The sequence below is a fragment of the Trichechus manatus genome, unplaced genomic scaffold (assembly GCF_000243295.1).
Source record: "Trichechus manatus latirostris isolate Lorelei unplaced genomic scaffold, TriManLat1.0 scaffold00150, whole genome shotgun sequence".
Lineage (NCBI taxonomy): Eukaryota > Metazoa > Chordata > Mammalia > Sirenia > Trichechidae > Trichechus > Trichechus manatus.
Window position 1 is genome coordinate 3,549,461 of NW_004444086.1, and position 21,206 is coordinate 3,570,666.

At 40.5% G+C, this 21,206-nt stretch overlaps 1 protein-coding gene across 1 annotated transcript in view; it reads right to left on the minus strand.

Moving 5' to 3' along the window:
- The window catches only part of ALPK1 (alpha kinase 1), a 127,820-nt gene that overhangs the window by 41,941 nt on the left and 64,673 nt on the right, over positions 1 to 21,206 (minus strand). Inside the window, exons 3-4 of the mRNA XM_023740217.1 lie at positions 16,187 to 16,366; positions 10,484 to 10,638 (exon numbers count right to left, since the gene is read on the minus strand). Coding sequence (XP_023595985.1) covers positions 10,484 to 10,638; positions 16,187 to 16,307 — 276 coding nt within the window. The 5' untranslated portion in view covers positions 16,308 to 16,366. The remainder of the gene's footprint in view (positions 1 to 10,483; positions 10,639 to 16,186; positions 16,367 to 21,206) is intronic.

The window sequence follows — 21,206 nt, forward strand, 5'->3', positions numbered from 1 at the left end:
GAGATGTTTAGTGGACTGTTGACTGTACTACAGTAGTCTGGATGGTGCAAATGGTTTGCTATAGGCTGCTTAAGATTGGACATTTGAACTCACCCAGAGGCTCCACAGAAGAAAAGCCTGGTGAACTGCTTCTGTAAAAGATTACAGCCAAGAAAACCCTACAGAGCAGTTCAACTCTATAACACATAGGGTTGCCATGAATTGGAATCAACTGGGCAGCAATGAGTTTTTTTTTTAGTTTTTTGGTGTTGGTTTTATTTTCTCCAGTCACGTCTGAGGATGAAATAATATAGGAGGCACTATAACCTACCTCCCCCTGCCCCGACTTTTGGAAACTATTTTTGTTGAAATGTTCTATTGAACAAATTTTGTTCTTGACTGTGGGCTGTGGTTTGGGTCATACAGTTATTTATCTTGCCTTCTGCCCTACAGAGGCATCTAAGAATCTTAAAGTTATTTGAGAGTTTCTTGCTTCATCTGCATAAGTCAGCTTGCACTTGATAAGACTGTGATAGCCCTAAAACCTCAGTGCCTTTAAAAAACAGAGCGTTTTCTGTTCATATTGGCTGCAGTTTGGCTACAGCTCTGAGGCTCTGCTCCATGTGTATTGTACTTTCCAAGATCCAGGCTGAAGGAGTAGCTCCTGTCTTGTTCTGAACCATACATATGGCTTATAAAGCATCTGCTTGGGACTGGCATGTCACTTCCAGTGGCATTTCATTGACTCAGACAAGTCATGTGACCAAATCTGATAACAGCATGAGAAGGTATATTATTCTCAGAAGAAGGCACTGGAAGTCACATGGCAACAGTGAATCTTTGGGAACGATAATACGATCCGCCTCATCCCATCACTCATCATATTCCTCAGGTTGTTCTTCAGTAATATCTCCTAGATATGCCCCTCTATCCACTTCTCTCAAGCCTAACATTTACCTAGGCCCTCAGAATATTAGAGCCCTGGTGGTGCAGTGGTTAAGAGCTACAGCTGCTAACAACAACAGAAAAACTGGTCGGCAGTTCAAATCCACCAGCCGCTTCTTGGAAACCCTGTGGGGCAGTTCTACTCTGTCCTATTGGGTCGCTATGAGTCGGAATCGACTCGACAGCAACAGGTTTGGTTTTGGTTCACGACATTATTCTTTCTTCAGCAGCTCAGTGCACGTCCTAAACACGGAATCACCCCACTCCAGTTTACACTACACATGACAAAGAAAGTTATTTTCATTTTCTTCACCAGGAAACATTTAAGTCATTTACTTAAATGCCTTTAATTCCTGAGAGATTATCCTGAGTGGCCGTTACCCACCCCACCCCCCACCACTATTCACTCAATTATCAGACTGTTTAAGCTACACACAGGACAACCTCATTTCTGTGCCACTACACACGTTTATCAAACACAACATATTCCAAATATTACACATCTTATATCTTTTAATTCATTCATTCACTCAAGTAACCGAAACAAAAATCAAATCCATTGCCGTGGAGTTGATTCCGACTCATAGCAACACTATAGAACAGAGTAGAACTGCCCCATAGGATTTCTGAGGAGGGGCTGGTGGATTCAAACTGCTGATCTCTTGATTAGCAGCTGAATGGTTAACCACAGTGCCAGAACTGTTTATTGAAGATTTTCTATTTTAAGTGTCAGAGATATAATGGTAAACACAGACAGGGCCTCTGTCCTCATGGAGTTTGTTGTGAGTGGTAGAGAGAGAAAGGAATAATAATAATAAAAAAAAAAAACCCTCACAAATAAAAAATACTTTGAAAAGTTCTACAAAGGAGATAAATCATATAAAGCCTGTAACGGGGTGGGTATGATCTGATCACAGATCTTAGGGAAGGCTTCCCTGAAGAGCTGAGACCTCAGCCGAGATGTGAGAAATGTGTAGAAATTAATCAGGCAAATAAAGGAGGGACGAGTGTTTCAGGAAGGGAGGGACAGTCACGTGTACAGAAGAAGCACAGAAAGAGTGTGGATGGAAAGGAGGTCATGTGGTTACAGAAGGCAGACCAAGGGCAATAGAAGGAAAGGCTGTACCTTGCAGGGCCTGTAAGCGTTATTACAGAGTTTCATCTTCTTAGGAGTAGTGGAGTGATGTAACTAGATATGTCGTTTGAAAAATCACTCTGTGCGTGGAGAAAGGATACGGAGAGGTGGAGCAGGGTGGATGTGCGAAACTTCTCAAGAAGCAATGGCAGAAGTCCAGGTGCAGCTTGGACAAGGGTAGTGACGGTGGTGGAGATGAATTGGGGCGATATTTAGGAGTCTCTGGGTGGTGCAAAAGGTTAAAGCACTCAGCTGCTAACTGAAAGCTTGGAGGTTTGAGCCTACCCAGAAGTGCCTAGAAAAAAAGATCTGGCGATCTACTTCTGAAAAATTAGCCATTGAAAATCCTGTGGAGCACACTTCTACTGTAACACGCATGGGGTAGTCATGAGTCAGAATCAACTCAATAGCAACTGGTTTGGTTTGGTTTTAGAAAGAAAAACTGACTGGACTTGGTAATGGAATATATATGGCAGGCAAGGAGAGAAATGTGACCAAGAATGACTCTAAAGTTTCTGGCTTGTGCTAATGGATTGCTCGTGGTGCCACTCAGTGGACCCTGCAAGAGGCCAAATTGCAGGGGAGGGCAGGGGAGAGCTATGAGTTTGAGGTGTCCGTAAGACACCCAAGAGAAGATATTAAGTAGACACGCACCCACTTCTCCTTCTGTGTGCGCCATCTCAGGTAATGGCATCATTGTCCTTTAAGTCACCAACGCTGAAGACCTGTTATCAGTAACCACCCCACACCTGCTATTGATTCTACTGCTAACAAGTAACCCATATCCATTCCTAACTCTCTACTCCCCTGATGTGCTACCCTACGTCAGGCTCCTATCTAGGAGACTGTTACGGATCAAATTGTGCCTCCTCAAAATATGTGTTGAATTCCTGGCTCTTGTACTTGCGGATGTGATCCTGTTTGAAAATAGGGTTTTCCTTTGTTATGTAAATGAGGTCATAATAGTGTAGGGTGGATCCTAAACCTAATCACTTCTGAGTTATCAAAAGATCAGGATAGACACAGAGACACACACTAGGGAAGACACACCATGTTAGGATTGTCTACAAGCCAAGAAACACCGAAGAACCAAGAAATGCCCAGAGCTACTGACAAGGAAGGAATCAACACAGCCAAGACCCTGATTTGGACTTCTAGCCTCCAGAACTGTGAGAAAATAAATTTCTGTTCTTTAAAGCAATTTAATATTTGCAACAACCTCAAAGATACCAGTCATTTGACTGGATCAGGGTTCTTTCTGAACCAACCCTGTAGTTTTCAGATAATGGAGAGATCCAGATCAGTCAGGGTAAGGGAAGGAACAATCAGGGGCTGCTGAGCAGTGGCTATTTACCAACCACTACAGAAGAATTTTAACATTTTAACAGCCGGCATGGCCCTACTAGTATGTGCCCCTTAATATTAGCCTGGCCCCTCTCATATATTGCAATAGTCTCATGTTTTCTTCCTTCCTATTCTTCCTCTACTGAGCCCATTCTAAACACTGTACTCTTTCTTAAACACAGAAATAAATTTATTACTTTGCTCCTTTAAAGACTCTTCAAAGACCCAGGAAATAGTCCTACTTCTTTGGCATATTATACTAGGGTTCTCAGAGTCACAATCTGAAATTTTCCTGGGTCCCCTCCTGCAATTTGCTTGGCTCCAGGCATGTCAGGCCCTTTGCAGTTCTTCCAATATAATATGGTTTTGCTCGTTGCTTACCTTTGTTTGGAAGACCCTTTCTTTCCCATGTCCTCTACCCAGCGAATTCCTTCTTATCTTTAAAGCACCTTCCATATGTCACCTCTTCTGAGATTGTATTTCTGCCATTGATCCTCCTAGATGGAATCAATCACTCCATCTTCTGAATTCATATCATACATCTTCTACCATATAACTGTCTTACAGGTTTTTATACAACATCATCTTTGAATTCCTGGTACCTAGCCCAGTGTCTGGTAAATACTAAATAAAATGTTTTTGGATGAATTCATGATGCAATCTCAGTTCGATTTTATTCTGTGTGAGTCAAACCAATGGTATGGCCAATCTTTTAGCTACTATGTCTAGAAACATGTTAGTCCTTATTGATGCTTTAATGCATTTTTATATGTATACGTTCATATCATTAAGGCTGTTTGTTTGTTTATTTATTGGCCTGTTCAGTTGGCTAATTATGTCTGAGAGGGGCTACTGACCAATCAGTATTTCTTCAGAAGGCCAGGCTGTGTTCGTCAAAGGTTTTTAAAGAGGCGGTCCATGGAGAAAGCATGAGAGACCGGGAGTTCAGATTGTGACCTTTAGTAAGTTACTTAACTTCTCTAAGCATTAATTTTCTTAACTATGAAATGGGACTAATAACATCTCTCTTTCAGGGTTGTTGTGAGAATTGGAAGAATATAAATTGAGCAACTCTCACATATTATTAGATGACCAGTAAATGGGAAGAATCATTGCAATAAGCAGGCTTCATTCTGGTGGAACTGTTTCCAGGACATGAAGCGAGTCTTCTATTTCTTTTGTATTTCTCTCAGTTCTCTGTATCAGATGTCTGGCACACATTAACAATAAATATTTGTTGGGTGAGTGAGTGAATGAAAATACAGTTTATCTCCACTTTGTGTTTTTGCATTCTGATGAAAAAGATTTCAGCTATTAAAGCCCCAAAGCACATAGTTAAAGATTAAAAACTCATCTGAGAAAAGCAGCTGCTAAAAGAATCAGGGTGCAAATGGCCCCTATTCCTGCTTTTGCATTCTCTATTACTGACATGAAAACTAGCACCTGGAATAAATGATTCTTTACTATGTTCAAGAACATTTTTATTAACCAAAAGCTTACTCATGGAGGGAATTTTATTGTTGCTATTGACAGTGTCTCACCCTCTTACCTGGTCCTCACACCACGTAACTGTCTTTCTTCGACTTGACATTTCATTTCCTGATAAATTCATACTTTGGTTATCTTTTACTAAAGACCCTTCTTCACCCTCTCTGCTCCTAAGTTAATCACACTAGACTTTTTAAAAAAGCATTTCCCTGCAATCTTGCAATGCCCAGCTCTTATATTTATGTTTATGTAATTCTTGACCCTTTAATATTTTAAGTGGTTCAAAACTAAAAATATCATCAATGTCATAGGCACCAAGATTATCTTAAGAAGCATATTAGAAAAAAATATTCTGGAAGTTAAATTTATCAGAATTTATTCATCCACAAAGGTTTTTTCACCCAAGATGGCATAAGAAAACAACTAAATTTTATATTTTTAAAATATTTTTGTCTCTCCTCAAATCAGTGCAAGGTAGCACAGATATTTAAAAATAACGTTCATGGCATAAAGTCTATCAGATTTCCCATTTTCATGGATGTAGGGTTGAAAAGGAAATGGAAAAGGATATCCTTACTCTGGTCCTGCTTCATCTCCTTGGCCTGTGCTTTAATCAACCTATAGAAATTACCCTGTGTCTCCCTGAAAAGACACCATACTAAATTCAGGGCTGACAGAGCATGCTCCCTCGCTGTGCAGGAACTGACACAGGGAGAGGCTGGCACCCATCAGCATCAGGATCCCCAAACCTGCGCAGAGAATGCTCACAGAGTCTGTCATAACAATTCTTCCTGGCCTCGCAGCCCAATCTGCTCCCAATGCCACAGGCATGCAAATCCAAATATGCCCTCTGTCTCACTTTTTAAAAGCTTTATTTTGAGATTTTAATTGTGTAGAAATTGTTCTTTTTAGAAGAGTGAACGCTATTGGAAAAATTACAAAGTGTGGCATCCACATCGAGGCTGGTGTCCTCATTCCCTGGGGTCCCAGAAGCAAGGACAGGCCATCCTAGTTAGAGCTCTGCTGCAACAGCCCCAAGCCGAGCTCGCCAGAAGCCGATGATAAATGCCTTCAATACTTTTTGAAAAAATCCATCAAAGGTTTTGCTGAATGATATTTATAAGGGCCTTACTGTTCTCTTTCACAAACTGAAATGCCCTTCTCCGACACTTGAAAAAAGTTGCTCGTGCTTTTCATCTTTCCCTTTCAGAGTGTAAACATTGTTTTGAGTGAAAAGAGCTGAAGGAGCGCTTACTTTCCCTTGAAATTTTATTTTTAAATAAGAGAGGGAGAAAATCCTTTTTCTGACTAATACTAATAATACAGGTCAAAGTGTCAGGCGATATACAATTGGATGGAAAACAAAAAAGGTTCCCCCTCTTTTTCCCACAGTACAATGGCGCTGGAATATAAATTACTGATGAAGATGAAATAATACTTCAAAGCCTGCAGGGCAGGGCAGTGCAGTGTTTACAAAGTCTTTTCTATGGCATGATGAGACATTAAAGATGATGGTCACCCATGGACTTGACGATGTTGCTGAATAGTCTAAAAGTAGCATGAGGTGGGATTTTGGGTCCTCATAGCCTGTGACCCCATGATATGCTTTGTTTCACAAGGGCAGCTGCAGTTATCAACAGATGTTTCAGCAATAAATAATTGGTATCATCTCGGAAAAGACCCATCTACCTGGGGAGAGGGCATAATACCAAAAACACTGCCTGGCTATTACAGCCACATTAATCTCCCATCTCTCCGGGTTTCTTGGAGAGCGTCCTGCAGGTGTTTTTTCTGGGAGAGAGCGGACAAACTCTCTCAAGGCAGCAAGCTTTGTGTGGAGTGTAAAAGAGGTTGGCCCCTGCCATAAATTTCTGTCTGTGGCCACTCACCAAAGGAAAAAGGATTGGGGGGTTGGGGGGGGAAGGAGAACGGGGAGGGGGGAGGGAGAAAATGGAGAAGGCAGTAGAGACAGAAAGTGAAACATAAAATGCATATAATTTGTCTTAATTAAGTTCAGCTTAAGAGAATGAAACTATAAATGGCCCTTCATTTTATAAGACCAACTCGTGCACTATAGGAAATAGTTGCATATGACTTGCCTTTTCCTTAGCTATTCTATGTTTAACTTTGGTGTGTTATTTGTGTAATTGACTTAAAGACAAAATGTTTGCCCTCTAAATGTAATGCTAATTTTAAAAATGGGGAGGAAACTTTTTATGGGAAGGATTCATCTCAAGGTTAAAAAAAAATCAAGGAGAAGTTTAGATTTATGGACAAACTAAGAAAGAGATAATGTGAGAATTGAAAAGAAAGCGCAGGAGCCTTTGTTATGTAATAATGGAATCATACAATTAATCAATCATTAAAATGTGACCATCTAACTTCAGTAGAGCCTATATTGAAACCAACAGCATAACGGGACAAAAACAAATCATAGAGTTTACTCCAGCTACTTTTAACAAGCCAAGATACTGACAGTAGAGTAGTTTCAAAGAGCCTGGCTCACAGGGTGCTATAGTCCTGTGTATTTACAAAACAGAGTAGTTTAGCAGTTGTGCACTTGGGGTCTGACACAATAGGAGAGCATACTAAAAGTCTTTAGGAGGTGTGGTTGCTTAATTTATAGCTCGCTGGGTAAGCTAAACAAAATGATTCTCAGAGTTCAAAAAGCTCCCTGATTAAATACATTAAGAACTAAAGAAGTCCTAACAGATTGATTCTTAGAGCTACCATTGAGCAATCTTGTGAGCTGGGCATAAACTTACATTCTCTATGGCTGTATCTCCCTCATATGAAACCTGTGTGATCTATGGACGAGTAACAGATTCTTAAAATATTCTAACAACTATGAGCAGCTTGTCTTAAACTCACATTCATCCCCCAATACAGTGAGACCTGAATTTTTAAAAACACTGCCTTTGGATTTTCAGCTGATGTCACTACCAGCTTTGAATGTGGTGGTGGTCTGGGAGTGAGGGCAGTGATCTGGTGACTGCAGAGTGAGATTAGAGGCGTAAAACTCTGGTAATAATGGTATTCTGCATCTCAGTCTCTCAGACTATGGTCAAAATTCAGGGGAACTTTACATGTCAAATCAGGGGTCACATCCTCTGGGAGGGTCTTCTCCTCTCACCTTAGAATCCTCGTAAACTTCGTAGATGCCACTGACTGAATCATACAACGGCTCTCCAAGCAAGGGAAGCAACCATTGGCTCACTGGGAATGGCTTCAGTCTAAAACAGTTCTCTGGATTGATGGAAAAGAAATTCCTTTTCTCATTAGACTTCTGCAACATCCACACTGGATTCTCCTCCTCTTCCTCCTTCACAACCCCTTTATGCCTTACCTTGCCTCTTTTCCTTTTAAATTCCTCAGACCTTTCCCCTTCACTCACCACTTTTCTCTTTAAGCCATGGTTCTCTAACTTTAGCATGTATCAGAATCATCTCGAGGGCTTGTCTAACGCAGATTTCTGGGCCTTACCCCCAGAATTTCTGATTTGGTAGACCCAGGGGCCCAAGAATTTGCATTGCCAGCAAGTTCCAAATGATGCTATGCTGTTGTACTGGGAATCACTCACTTTGAGAACCACTGCTTTAGAGCTGCGTTTGTCCAAAAATGTAGCCCCTAGCCACATTTAATTATTAATTAATTAAACTGAAATAAAAGGGAAAATTCAGTTCCTCAGTCATGCAATCACATTTCAAATGCTTAATAGCCACATAAGGAGCCCTGGTGGTGCAGTGGTTAAAGCGATCAATTGCTAACCGAAAGGTCAGCGACTGGAAACCACCAGCGGCTCTGAGCGAGAAAGATGTGGTGGTCTGCTTCCGTAGAGATTTACAGCCTTGGAACCCTGTGGGGTCACTATGAGCTGGAATCAGCTCAACGGCAGTGGGTTTTTAATAGCCATATGTGGCCAGGGCCTAACGTGTTGGAAAGTGCAGAAATAGAACATTTCCATCATTGAAGAAGGTTCTCCTAGACAGCCTACAGGCTGCGTTAAACAAGTCTCAGGGCTTCTACCTGTGCTTCTCAGTTCTTCACTTGGGGTTCCTGAGGGAGCATGACAGTCAGAGGAAGGGGCTGTGAGTCATAGCCCCACCATTTACTGGACTCCCTCCTGGGCAAGTTAATCTCATTGCACCTTAATTTCCTCATTTGTAAAATGGAGATGAAAATGGTAATAACCACTGCAGGGTTATTTTGAGAATTTAATGAGATGAAGCACGTGAAAATATTCTTTTTAAACTCTACAGTGACATACAAATTATAGTTATTATTCAATTCCACTTTTCTACTAATACCAAGCACACTTATTTAAAGCCCTGGCTTATCATCAAATTCTTTCCAAGTACTCACTTTCCTTTGCCTGCAGTCTCCAGTCTGTTTAAATCTGTTTTGTTTATTTGTTTTGGAGGTTGGGGAAGGTAGGGGGCCTACTGTTTCTATTAAGTCTCTAAAGATGCTGCTATGGGTACGTAGATCCAGGTGTCTTTCCCAGGCTTTTGCTCTGATCAGCAAAGACAGTGTTTTATACATTTATTTTGGGATGACCCAAACATCACCACATGTAAACAGATAAACAAAAATTTTTAGGATACTGTCATTGATTCTAGGAGCCCTGGTAGCGCAGTAGTTAAGAACTATGGCTGCTAACCAGAAAGTCAGTAGTTCGAATCCACTGGCTGCTCCTTGGAAACCCTATGGAGCAGTTTTACTCTGTCCTAACAGGGTTGCTATGAGTTGGAATTGACTCGACGTCAACAAATTTTTTTTTGCTGGGGGGAGCATTGATTCTAATACCTGGTCTCCAGACAAATACATCTTTATGTGAGAAAAAAAGTGTATATAAGCTAGTAGACTTTCTTCCTTGACAATCATCTGAGAGAAGGTGTGTAAAAAGCAATGCTACCAAAAAGGAAAATGGCACTTCTTATAGCATTCCCAGAACCTAAGCCTGAATTCTGAGCATAAATCTGAGTTCATGCGTTTTTCTTGGAGTTCTTTCCTATCTGGGGTGGGGGTACCAGTTAGATTAATTTCTAATAACTAAGTCAAGGAATAAACACGTCATTGGCTTTGACTTGATGCTTCCCCAAACAATCTTAATCATTAGGAGATAAGGGAGTGAGCAGGATCGCACGTGGGATCAGGAAAGGGACACTCCCGACTTCAACCACTTAAAGAGTTAAGTCACATTGACAGAACAGCAGGGAGTTTATATTTTTAAGCAACTCAACTTTTAGAAAGTGGCATTTCAAAATAAAACCTCTGTGAGACACAGTGAAATCACAACTACTGCTTCTGACCCGCCAAGAATTTGTAAATATTTCAGGATGATGGGCTTCACATTAGACCCACTGGCTGCCCTTCTTCACTTTTACTGGATTTGGCTTTCCAACAGAAGGTCTTATAGGCAAGTGACACTTTTCTAACAGCTATTTCCCCACATTAGTCAACCTGGCAGAGCTGACCATAAGGGAAGGGGGCTGTTTTGTGCTTCAAAGAAATTTAATCTATGAGACCACTTAGAGTCTAAGTGCCTCGCTTGGGGGGTGTCAGAGGAACAGGTGGTGTGGCTCTTCCTACCAGTAACTGATGCAGCCCGGCGCCAATCACATCCTGCAGGTTTGTTTTGTCCTCTGGGCCCACGGCTTGTTTGTACTGCCACTTTTCAGGCACGAAGGGCCACTTCATTTCCTTTGCCTCCTGGATCAGCGTCCTTAACTCGATGGGGAGTGAAGCTGAAAAGGTCAGAGTTCAGGTAAGGAAATTGCAGTCAAAGAAAAGGCTGTTGAGCTACCAGTGTTATGATGAAGCACCTCAGCTGCAAAAAAAAAATTTCCTACCTCTTGCTGCCTGGTCTAAGCTGTTGGTTCTGACTCAAAGAATAATAGCAAGAAGCTATCTGTCAGGGGTGGCCCTAGTCTACTTTGCCCTACAGGTAAATTGGGGTAGTCAGGCATTAAGAAAGGTTTTTAGCAGGAAGTAAAGCACTTCACTGACTATCTCTGCATGAAGAATCAGAGAAAGGAATGAAGGAAATATTATTTTCCCTGTAAAATGAGAAAGGGACTGGGATGGAATGGCATTTTAGGCTTGTGGCAGCTGGATAATGCAGCGTCAATTTGTACAACACTTCTTTGCTTCTTCAAGACCTCATCTTATCTTGTACTTTCACTATGGGCTGCGTTTGAACAGAGAAATAAATATGAAAGATACATATTAGGTTTTAAATGGTACCAATTAATCATGGAGATGGCCCTGTTTTATATTAATGGCTATACTAAACCTGTTACTGGGCAACAAACCTACTTACACAGGTCCACAATCCCCTATCCAAGCTTCAGCAACCCAAAAAATTCTGGAAGCTGAAAGTTTTTTCTTAAGTTTGCCACCAAAACCAGACTTGCATTGATTAGAGACTATTTATCGTCTTGCTTATCTTTTTTATTACTTTATTTTTATTGTAAAAATATAGATAATTCAATGAGATTAATTACAGCAATCATGTTGTGCAACCATCACCAACATGCTTTCCTAAATTTTCCATCCCCATAAACAAAAACTCAATGCTTCCTGAACAATAATTCCCCCTATTCCACCTCCTTCCCACCCCCCTGGTAACCACTATTGAACTCTCATCTCCATATATGTGTTTATTCTAGGTACTTCATGTTAGGGAGATCATACAATATTTGTTCTTTTAGCTAAGATTGACTTATTTCACATACAATAAAATATTACTCTGCCATAAAGAGAAATGAAGTCCTGATACATGCCACAACGTGGATGAACCTTGAAAATATTATGCTGAGTGAAACACAATCTTGCTCATCTTACTTAGTATGATTATTTGAGAATTTTACTGCAAAAATTTTAATGAGTTTGATTATGGTTGCTGCCTCAGCTTTTGCTGGAGTGTGAATGCAACATATGGTACATGTACCATACTACCTTCTGAACATTTGAAAAATTCTGAATTCTGAAACACATATGACCCCCAGAGTTTTAGATAAGGGATAGTGGTTGACACTTCGAACCCACCAGCTGCTCTGAAGGAGAAAAGACCTGGCAATCAGCTCCCATAAAGATTTCAGCTTAGGAAACCCTATGGGGCAGTTCTACCTTGTCCTATAGGGTCACTATGAGTCAGAATTGACTCGACGGCACACAACAACAGCCAGCTGCATAAATCTCTATGTACTTGTCTCATAGGCATCTCAGACTCCATATATCTAAACTCTGATTGCTGTCCCCCCTGCCCCGCCCTGCCCCCGTATTCTCTATTGTAGTGAACTTTTATCTGAACCTTTTTTTCTAACTCTGGTTGTTTGTTTATTTCCTCCTTGTATTCTCTATGGTGGTGAATGGTACCACTATCCATTGAGTCATCCAAATCAGAAACAAACTCAGAAGTCATTCTAGACTTTTACTCTCTCTCATTCCCTGAATCTAATTGGTTATCAGATCTTATGGACTCTAAAATGCATTTCCTCCTCTTCATTCTCTGTAATTTTTGCCCAAATTACTGCTTCCTATTCCTTTTTATAAAACACAGGACGGATCAGGCCATTGTTCTGCAAAAAATTCTTCAACTGTTTTTCACATGCTGTTCTTGCTGTCAGAATTGCCTTTCCCCCATCCGCTTCATGACTGAGCTCAGATCCACTAACTTCAGCATTCAACATAAATATTGCGTCCATCCCTTTTAGCGTCCATCCCACTGCTCTGCAACCACATTCATGTCTCTCACTGGACTGTGAGAATCCTGTCTTATCTCTTCTGTATATCACATCATGATGGTTACAAGAAGGATTCACTCTTCGCTGACATGAAACATGCTAAATAAAACAAAAGAGATATGACAAAGAGAGCAAGAGACAAAAAGAAGAGAATGGAGAAAATCTAACTCTGCCATGGTCCATGATGCTTTTTGTGGCCTTGCCACCAACCGGGCAGATGTAAGGAAGTCTATCTCAACAAGGTGGGGAAGGACTGGCTGGCACTGAGGGAATATCAGATGAGCCATGCCGATGAATGATCTGGATAGATTACTAAGAATGACATACAAGTATCACATTGAAATCATCGCCTCTATTCAGCAAACCAGAACTACTGAGCCCCTACTCCAGTATGTCAGCTTCCCTCCAATGAAAGCAGAGCCACAGGATTAGGAACCTATATAGTCACGTTCTGCTGGAAAGCCTGGTCTTCTTACAGCCACTGACAAAATTTCAACTTCTGAAGATGTTTCCAGTGTATGTGTAGAGAAAATTCCTTAAAGGACAGTTCTTGCTAGCCTATGAATAGGAGGACCATTCAGTTCTGTTTGCCTAGGACAGTCCTGGTTTATGGTTGTCATCCTGGCATATTTATTAATAGCATCCCTTTCATTCTCAAAAGTGTCCTAGTTTAACTGATAAATTACAAGGACATGCTATTCATGAGTGAATACAGGTAATCAAAAGACAAACAGAAATGCAATTTGGGGGTTCATAGAATTTTACCATACTTTGAGACAGAATAGTTGGAATATTTTCAAATTTCTTCATAATAATGGAGAAAATCTATTTTTTACAACTCATTCTTGCCTCCTCCACACCACCCATACCCTAAGGGTTATGTTAGGACACGTACTCTAGTGGCAACTACTGAAATATAAGCTGCCTCTAAAATAGGGTTTTTAAAAAAATATATCCCTGTAATACATGCTATGACATGGATGAATCTTGAAAATATTATGCTAAATGAAATAAGCTAGACACTAAAGGACAATTTTATTGTTTGATCCCACTTATATGAAATATCTGGAATAGGCAAATGCATAGACACAGGGGGAATGGGGAGCTATAGCTTAATGGGTACAGAGTTTCTCTTTAGGGTCATGAAAACTTATAGAAATAAATAGTGGTGATGGTTCTAGATATTGTAAATATAATTACTGACACTGAATTGTACACTTAAAGTGATTACAATGACTGATTTTATGATATATATATTTTAGCACAATAAAAAAAAAAGTGTCTCTGATTGGATTTCAGTTTCTTGTTCATCTCTGGGGAAGTTGCTAGGAGCAGTCACCCATGCTGACAAGGACAATTTCTGAGGGAAAAGGATGGGGTTGGGAGGAGGAGAGAAAAGAATAAAAACCACAGTGTTTGTGTTCCAGAGTCCCCTCGACTCGCCCTGCCGCCATAAGTGACCCTGTACTAATGCCTTTCTCTCAGGCTGACGACATCGGCGGCGGCAGCACCACCCGCCTGTTAGAACTGTTCAGAGACCACCTGCCGAGGGAAGGCTATCCGACGCATCCAATCAGCCCTCCGATCCCTGCACTCTGCACAGGCACTACATTGTGGTCAGCTAACACTGTGATTGTCGCTGGCTCGCAAAGGAGCTGTCCTCTTGTGGTTTGTGGGATTCAGCCAACCAGGGCCATCATTCCCACTCAGAGCAGGAGCCTCCTCTCCCCCTCTGAACACTTACTTCCCCCAGCAGCTTACCTGAAAGGTTGGGTCTAATTTAGTGATTTTGTAGCTGTGATTTGCCTTATAAGGAACTAAACTGATCACTTCTCTTGTTTCATAGCATTTGAAAAGAAAAAGACAATGCTACCTGATTAGGGGGTTCAGAGTCTTCCCTAGGGAGTACTCAAAGGTTAAAGGAATTTGAGTTGAGGAGACAAAGGATGCAGTGTAGTAAAAGGACAAGAAAGAAACTTCAGCAGAAACAACACACAACATTGCTTCCGCAAAGAACTAGGTCCAGCAACAGGACACGTTCTAGAGGTGTCGAGCACCTGCCATTCCCTACCTGCTGGCATACAGGTGTGATCTCAGCTGACTGGCATGTTGATAACTGACAAAGTCACACATTGATGTATCTGGCTAGTAACGGAAGAAAAATACACGAACTAAAGTGAAATGACTGGATAAAAAACTGACTGCACTGTATCTTGAAAGGAGCGCAAATGACAGGTGACAAATAATTAAGACTGCTACAGGCTCCTAAAAGAGCCCCTGTAAAAATGTATGTGCCTATATATGGGAATGGAGTCCTGGTGGTGCAGTGGTTAAGCATTTGGCTAATCAAAAGGTCGGCAGTTGGTATCCACCAGCTGCTGCTTGGAAACCCTGCGGGGCAGTTCTACTCTGTCCTAAAGGGTCGCTATGAGTCGGAATCTATCCGAGGGCAACAGGTTTGGTTTTCGTTTATACTTAAGAATGAGGAGCCCTGGTGGCATAGTAGTTAATTGCTCATCTGCTAACTGAAAGGTCTCTGGTTTGAACACAACAATCACTCCTGGGGAGAAAGATTTACAGCCTTGGAAACCCTACGAGGCAGTTCTACTCTGTCCTATAGGGTCCTAAAGGTCTACGAGTCAGAATCTACTCGACGTCAATGAGTATATATGAGAATGTGGGGAAGAGACTCTCCCAGAACGTTTTCCCATTACATAACAAACAACAACAAAAGAGATAGGGAATGTACATTTTACATGGGAACTTTATTTCTGGAAGGGAAAACAAAGCACTACAAATGTAAAGAAAAATATTAAAAGGGACACATAGAAATAGAGGAAAAATTATTAGAATTAAAAAAAAAACTAAAGAAAGAGGGCTGCCTCCTCAAAACTGACTGAAGAAGAAATAATAATTGCCTTGACTGTCTAGGTTTTGTGACTAAAACTTCCCAGAACAATGACTTATCTAAAATTATGAATGTGCAAGCTATGAAATAAGCAAAAAAACAAATTCTTAAGCCCTGATAATGATGCAATCAGTATTTGTCAATATGAGTGGATTATTTCACATATAGCATGAAATGAATCAAAACAAAAAAGAGATAGGGAGAGACTGGACTGGTGAGATGACATATTTATGGAAACTGTAGAAGCGTATGGAAACTGATGAGGCACAAAATCCTACTTTGAAAAAAAGTATGTGCCACCATTCAGAAGTTGCTTTAATTTTTTAATAATTGAAATTTACGTGCACCAGCCAACTTGGACCCTTTGTTCTACTTGAACTAAACTGTTTCTTGTAGCCTCATGTTTACTGAAGCCTAAAATTAGAACTGACAGCAATTCACTGCAACAAAGTGGGCTTCCTCCCCTGCCCGTCCACCCGCAGCCCATGTCCCATTCATGGCCTAGAAATCCACTCATCTCTTGGTGGTCATCTGCCAAGAGAAGAAAAATAGGGCAGAGATGAGAACATGTCGTTTAGGCAGGGGAGAGGAGCGTGAACCTGCTGGCTCACACCCCGGTATCTCCCATCAGGGCCTCACCTCTGCACCGCTGGTCCTCTCTCTTGTCCTCCTCTGACATGTCTGACGCCTTCAACAAGAGCTGGTCCAGCACTTCCTTGCACTCTTGCAGTAGCGCAGCTACAGCCTTTTGATTATTCATGATGATTACCCTCCCTGGACGATGAATTGGGTGTCCCTGGGTCTACAGTGATCAATTACCTAGAAAGAGACATCGATTCTCAATAAAGGAGGCCCTTCAAGGCAAGGTACCTGGTGAACAAAAGGGAGGGAAAGATGATTAACAGAAGCATCATCAATTATCTGTAAGACTCAAGCAGGGAGGGATAATAGAGCAAACACATGAAAATACATGATGGCCTCTGAGGACTTTATTAGGGGAGTGTGTGAAATTACTGCAGGGCCTGGTCTAGATAGGCAGCACTCAGAGGCATCAAAGGGCAGAAGGGAGAGGATCCTGATGCAGACTCCTGGTCACCCAGAGTGAAGTCAGTGAAATCACACAGATTCAAATGAAATGAATATACCCTGTGATTTATATATCTTCTGCAGACTTCACATCAGTGCCTCTGTATACCAGAAGCACCATACTTTCTGCCTCTCTGGAAGCCTACAGGAAGCATCTGGCTAACAGTTCTAATATTCAGAAGCAAGCACATGGTAATATGAAGTTTACCACTCTCATAACCCACTGCTGATTTCCCCTGTGAAGTATTCTTCATGGTATTTAGTATCGTATAGTTTGGACCAAGATAGGCAATGACAGCTGTCAAATTTAAAGGTCTTCACTGCCAGGCACACTGCCAAATAAAATAGCAAAACGATGTCCCAGAACATCCAATTCCTAGATCTATTACATGGATGGTCTATCACATGGATGGATGGAACTACTTACATCGCTATTTAACATATACACAGTTGAGGGATTTCTTATGTAAATATAAGCATGACATAATGAACTATATACTCAAGGTAAATTCAAGAACACAACTTATTGACAGTACAAAAATGCCTGGCAAACAAATAGAAAAAGTTTATTATTATTATTATTATTTTGGTCCATTTTTCCTCTATTACATCGTAAACAAAATAAAGGAAATTATATCATTTCTGACTTTGCCAGAGTAGTTAGTGGAGCTCCTGTCTGGCCTACACATTCTTACAGGGCATGTAGAATTTATTACCACAAGAAGAGAGTCGGAAAGGGAAGAAAGTAACAGATATATGATGGCTCTAGTTCCTCTCTCCCCCAGCTTATCCATGCAGTGAAGTAATAACTGAAAAAGCTGAAACAGTGAAATATGTATTGGTTAAACAAACAAACAAACCCGTTGCTGTTGAGTCAATCCTGACTCATAGCAACCCTATAGGACAGAGTAGAACTGCCCCATAGGGTTTCCAGGGAGCAGCTGGTTGATTCGAACTGCCAACATTTTGGTTAGCAGCTGAGCTCTTAACCACTGCACCACCAGGGCACCTATGTATTGGTAGTGGAGGTAAAATGTGCTCTTCTACCTAACAGCCTCACTTTAAGAAGTTGATTTTCAATCTGAAATAGGAAAAAGCATTTTCTCTTTTTCCTTTTTTCTATTCTATGACTTAACAGGAAAAGAAAATGAAGGATGAGTCAACTACGTAATCTAAATTTGGAGTTTCTTATGCTATCCTGACTGATACGCTCCTTATGTTTTGGGTTTTCACACACACACCAGTACTTCACCCAGATAGAACTGCCAAAGCAAGGGTTTAGGATGCTACATGCTTGTTTTTATTAAAATAATCATGTATTTGTTGATGAAGAAGACACAAGCACAGTCCATGAATGTAGTACGTCTTCTGCTTTGTTACACGAAAGAGCATTCATATAAGTAAGGCGATAGAAGTATTTAAGCATAAGTGTAATCCTCCCTCTGTTCAGGATATTTCAGAAAGTATTCCTGCATGGATTGGGTTGTTGGACTCAATGGTTTCCAATGTCTCTTTTAGCTCATACGTCAATAAGTCACAGTGTGTTTGTGGCACAAGCCTGCATCTCTATGAAAAGAACAAAGCAGTAAGGGCTGATCAGAGCTTTATCCTCATGCTGCTGTTACAAAGAATAGAGGAGTATATGCCCACCCCCTCTGTGTACTGCATGCATAAGAGAGCTAATGAGTGGACTAGAGTGGACAAGAGGCTATGTAGCAACACTATCCCATTCTTACCATTCCTTGAAAAAAGGAGATGGTGACTATAATAGAAGGTTGGTATGGAGGCTGAGAAAATTTGTTGATGGAGAAGGTAAAGAAAAAGCTTTGCTTGGAGTAAACTGTGGGTGAGTAGGACATTCACTTTTCCTCAAGTCCTAAATGAACGTGAGAAGGGGATCCTCTAACTTAGGATACTTTTTTAATGAATTCATATAGAAAGGGTGGTGTGACAAGGAATTATGAAGGAGCTCATGAACAAAGAAATAAAACTATGCACTATAATATAATTTTCATAGCACATCTCCCTTTTGTTAAAAGGCTTATATAAAAAAACAAAAGGAAGGTTGCCATTGAGTTGATTATGACCCATGGAAACCCCATGTGTGTCAGAATAGAACTGTGCTCCATAGGGTTTTGAATGGCTGATTTTCTGAAGTAGATTGCCAGGCCTTTCGTCCAAGGTGCCTCTGGGTGGACTTGAATCGCCAACGTTTTGATTAGCAGTTGAGTACATTAATATTTGCACCATCCAGGGACTCCATAAGGCTTATACTAACATTTTATTGGTGCCGTATCATCCTTTTACGGCAGAAAGCAGCCTTCCTTTATTGGTAAATTAAAATAAATTTTAATTGTTCTGTTTCTGAATATGGTTTAAAGCAGAGACGGCATGTAGTAATGAAAAGAGGACTCAGAAACAGAAAACCAGTACACATAATACTGCTCAACAGACATTCATTGATTAGCCCCACTTTATCCTCTTTCATTAACTATTTGTGAAACTTCTTCTGAGATTTACTTTTCTCATCTGTATTTTGAGGGAGTTGGTTGGAACAATTGTTAAGATCCTTCCCACTCTTAAATTATATACCCAGCAGCAGTCTAGATAGACCAGATTTTCTATTGCTGAAGACTATCTGCTATTTATTTACTGAAAAATCCCCAGTACTTTTGAATATAGTATTTTAAAGTATCTTTTTCTTTGTGGCTTAGAAATGTTAGCTTAAATTTTAGAAGTTGATTACTAAATAAATATATTTCTTTGCTTTTGTATCCTAGTTTGAAACCCCAGTTCCTGAGGCAAAGGATCATAAATCTCTTCCTTTTGTTCAAGTGCTGTAAAAGAGAGATAAGATATGTGGTTCTACAAGGGCAAACAATAGGACTTGACGTAATCATTTGGGTAAAGCTAGGTCAGGTCAAGGGAGGAGTGTTGAAAGTAGAACTGGACTTAGTGAAGTTAAAATGGTGCCATGGAATGAAAAATAGAGGGAATTAAAGAAGGACAGGTTGTTGAACTAGAGATAAAAGGAGAAAGTCGAAATAAGGCTAGAGAGGTAACGCCGTGCAAGGCCTTGAGTGCCAGGTAAGGAATTTTGTCTTTATCCTGAGAGTGATAGGAAACTACTGGTGGCAGTAGGAATATGACCAGATTCGCATTTGGAAAAAAAATCGCTCTGGTTCTGGCTGCAGTGTGTATTAGATAGGTGTCCGTGGGTGGGAGAAAAGGTAGTGACTGTAAATAGATCAGTTAAGTAGTTAATGCAATAATCCATGTGAGAGATGTTGGGACTTTGGACCAGAGTAGTGATGTTAGAGATGTAGAAAAGTGGACAGATTTGAGAGATGTGTAGGGAGTAAATGCAGTATCAGTATTGGATGGCTATGAATGGTATTAAGGATGAGTCCCAGGTTTCTGCCTTGTCATAGCTCAAAACTCAATGGACAATGGTGCCATATTTTGAGACAAGGAACATGAAAGAGATCATCTAGGAAAAGACATAAATACATCTTCTATTTTATATTTCAGCAACAAAGATAGTAAGGAAGATAAATCATACTATGCACAATAAGCAATCACATTTTAACCATGAAACCATTTCCAAAAAGGGGCAAGATTTCAAAGATAATTAATTGTTAGGAATCATGACTCCCAAAAATATACTAAAGATATTCTTTATGCTTTTTGAAAGTTATAGCATTTTTCCTTTCCCCTCTAGAATTCAGGGGGAGACAACAGGAAGAAAATACTGCAACATGAGAAACACTTTGGAATCCAGCCATCTGTCCAGACTTCTATGGCTCATTGTTAGGTAAACATAACAGAGGCTGGAGCCCAGGAAACTTTCCTTCAGGCTACAATCCCCCTGGAAATGTTGGTCGGCTTCACTTATCAAAGAATCATTTTCAATTCCAACACATATCAATTTTTGCTCTCCTGAACTGTGGCATTCTCTGAGCTATACTTTGTAAAATTGAATAATGAAAGTCTCTCAAATTTTTTGTAACCTATAGATTGTTTCTCTATTTTAAGGCCCCTCCCACCAATATTTTTTATTAAAAATCAAATGGAAAGAGGTCAGCAAAAACAGTCAAAAGGCAAACAGATAACATAATCTATAATATGTTTGGCTTTAGAATAGCATCAGATACGCAACAAGGTTAGAATCATACATTCCAAGGCACAGGTACACACACATCACCAAACGATCAAGTGTTCATACACTCTGCATTTGATTTCTACACATGCATGCTTCAGCTCTATTGGTGGCCTAGAATTTATCTGAGTGGCTGAATTACAGAATAACTAACAAATTAGTCATCATGAGAAATAAGCAACCGCCCCCACCCCAAGTAAATAAATAAATAAAAACCCAAACTCATTGCCATCGAGTAGATTCTGACTCATAGCAACCCTATGGGACACAGCAGGGTTTTCAAGGATGTAACCTTTACAGAAGCAGACTGCCACACCTTTATTCCACGAGAAATAAGCAAACCAATGGATTATTTAAAATCCAATTTCTTTTGGCATCTGTGTGTGAGTCTTTTTCACTGGGTGATTAGTACCT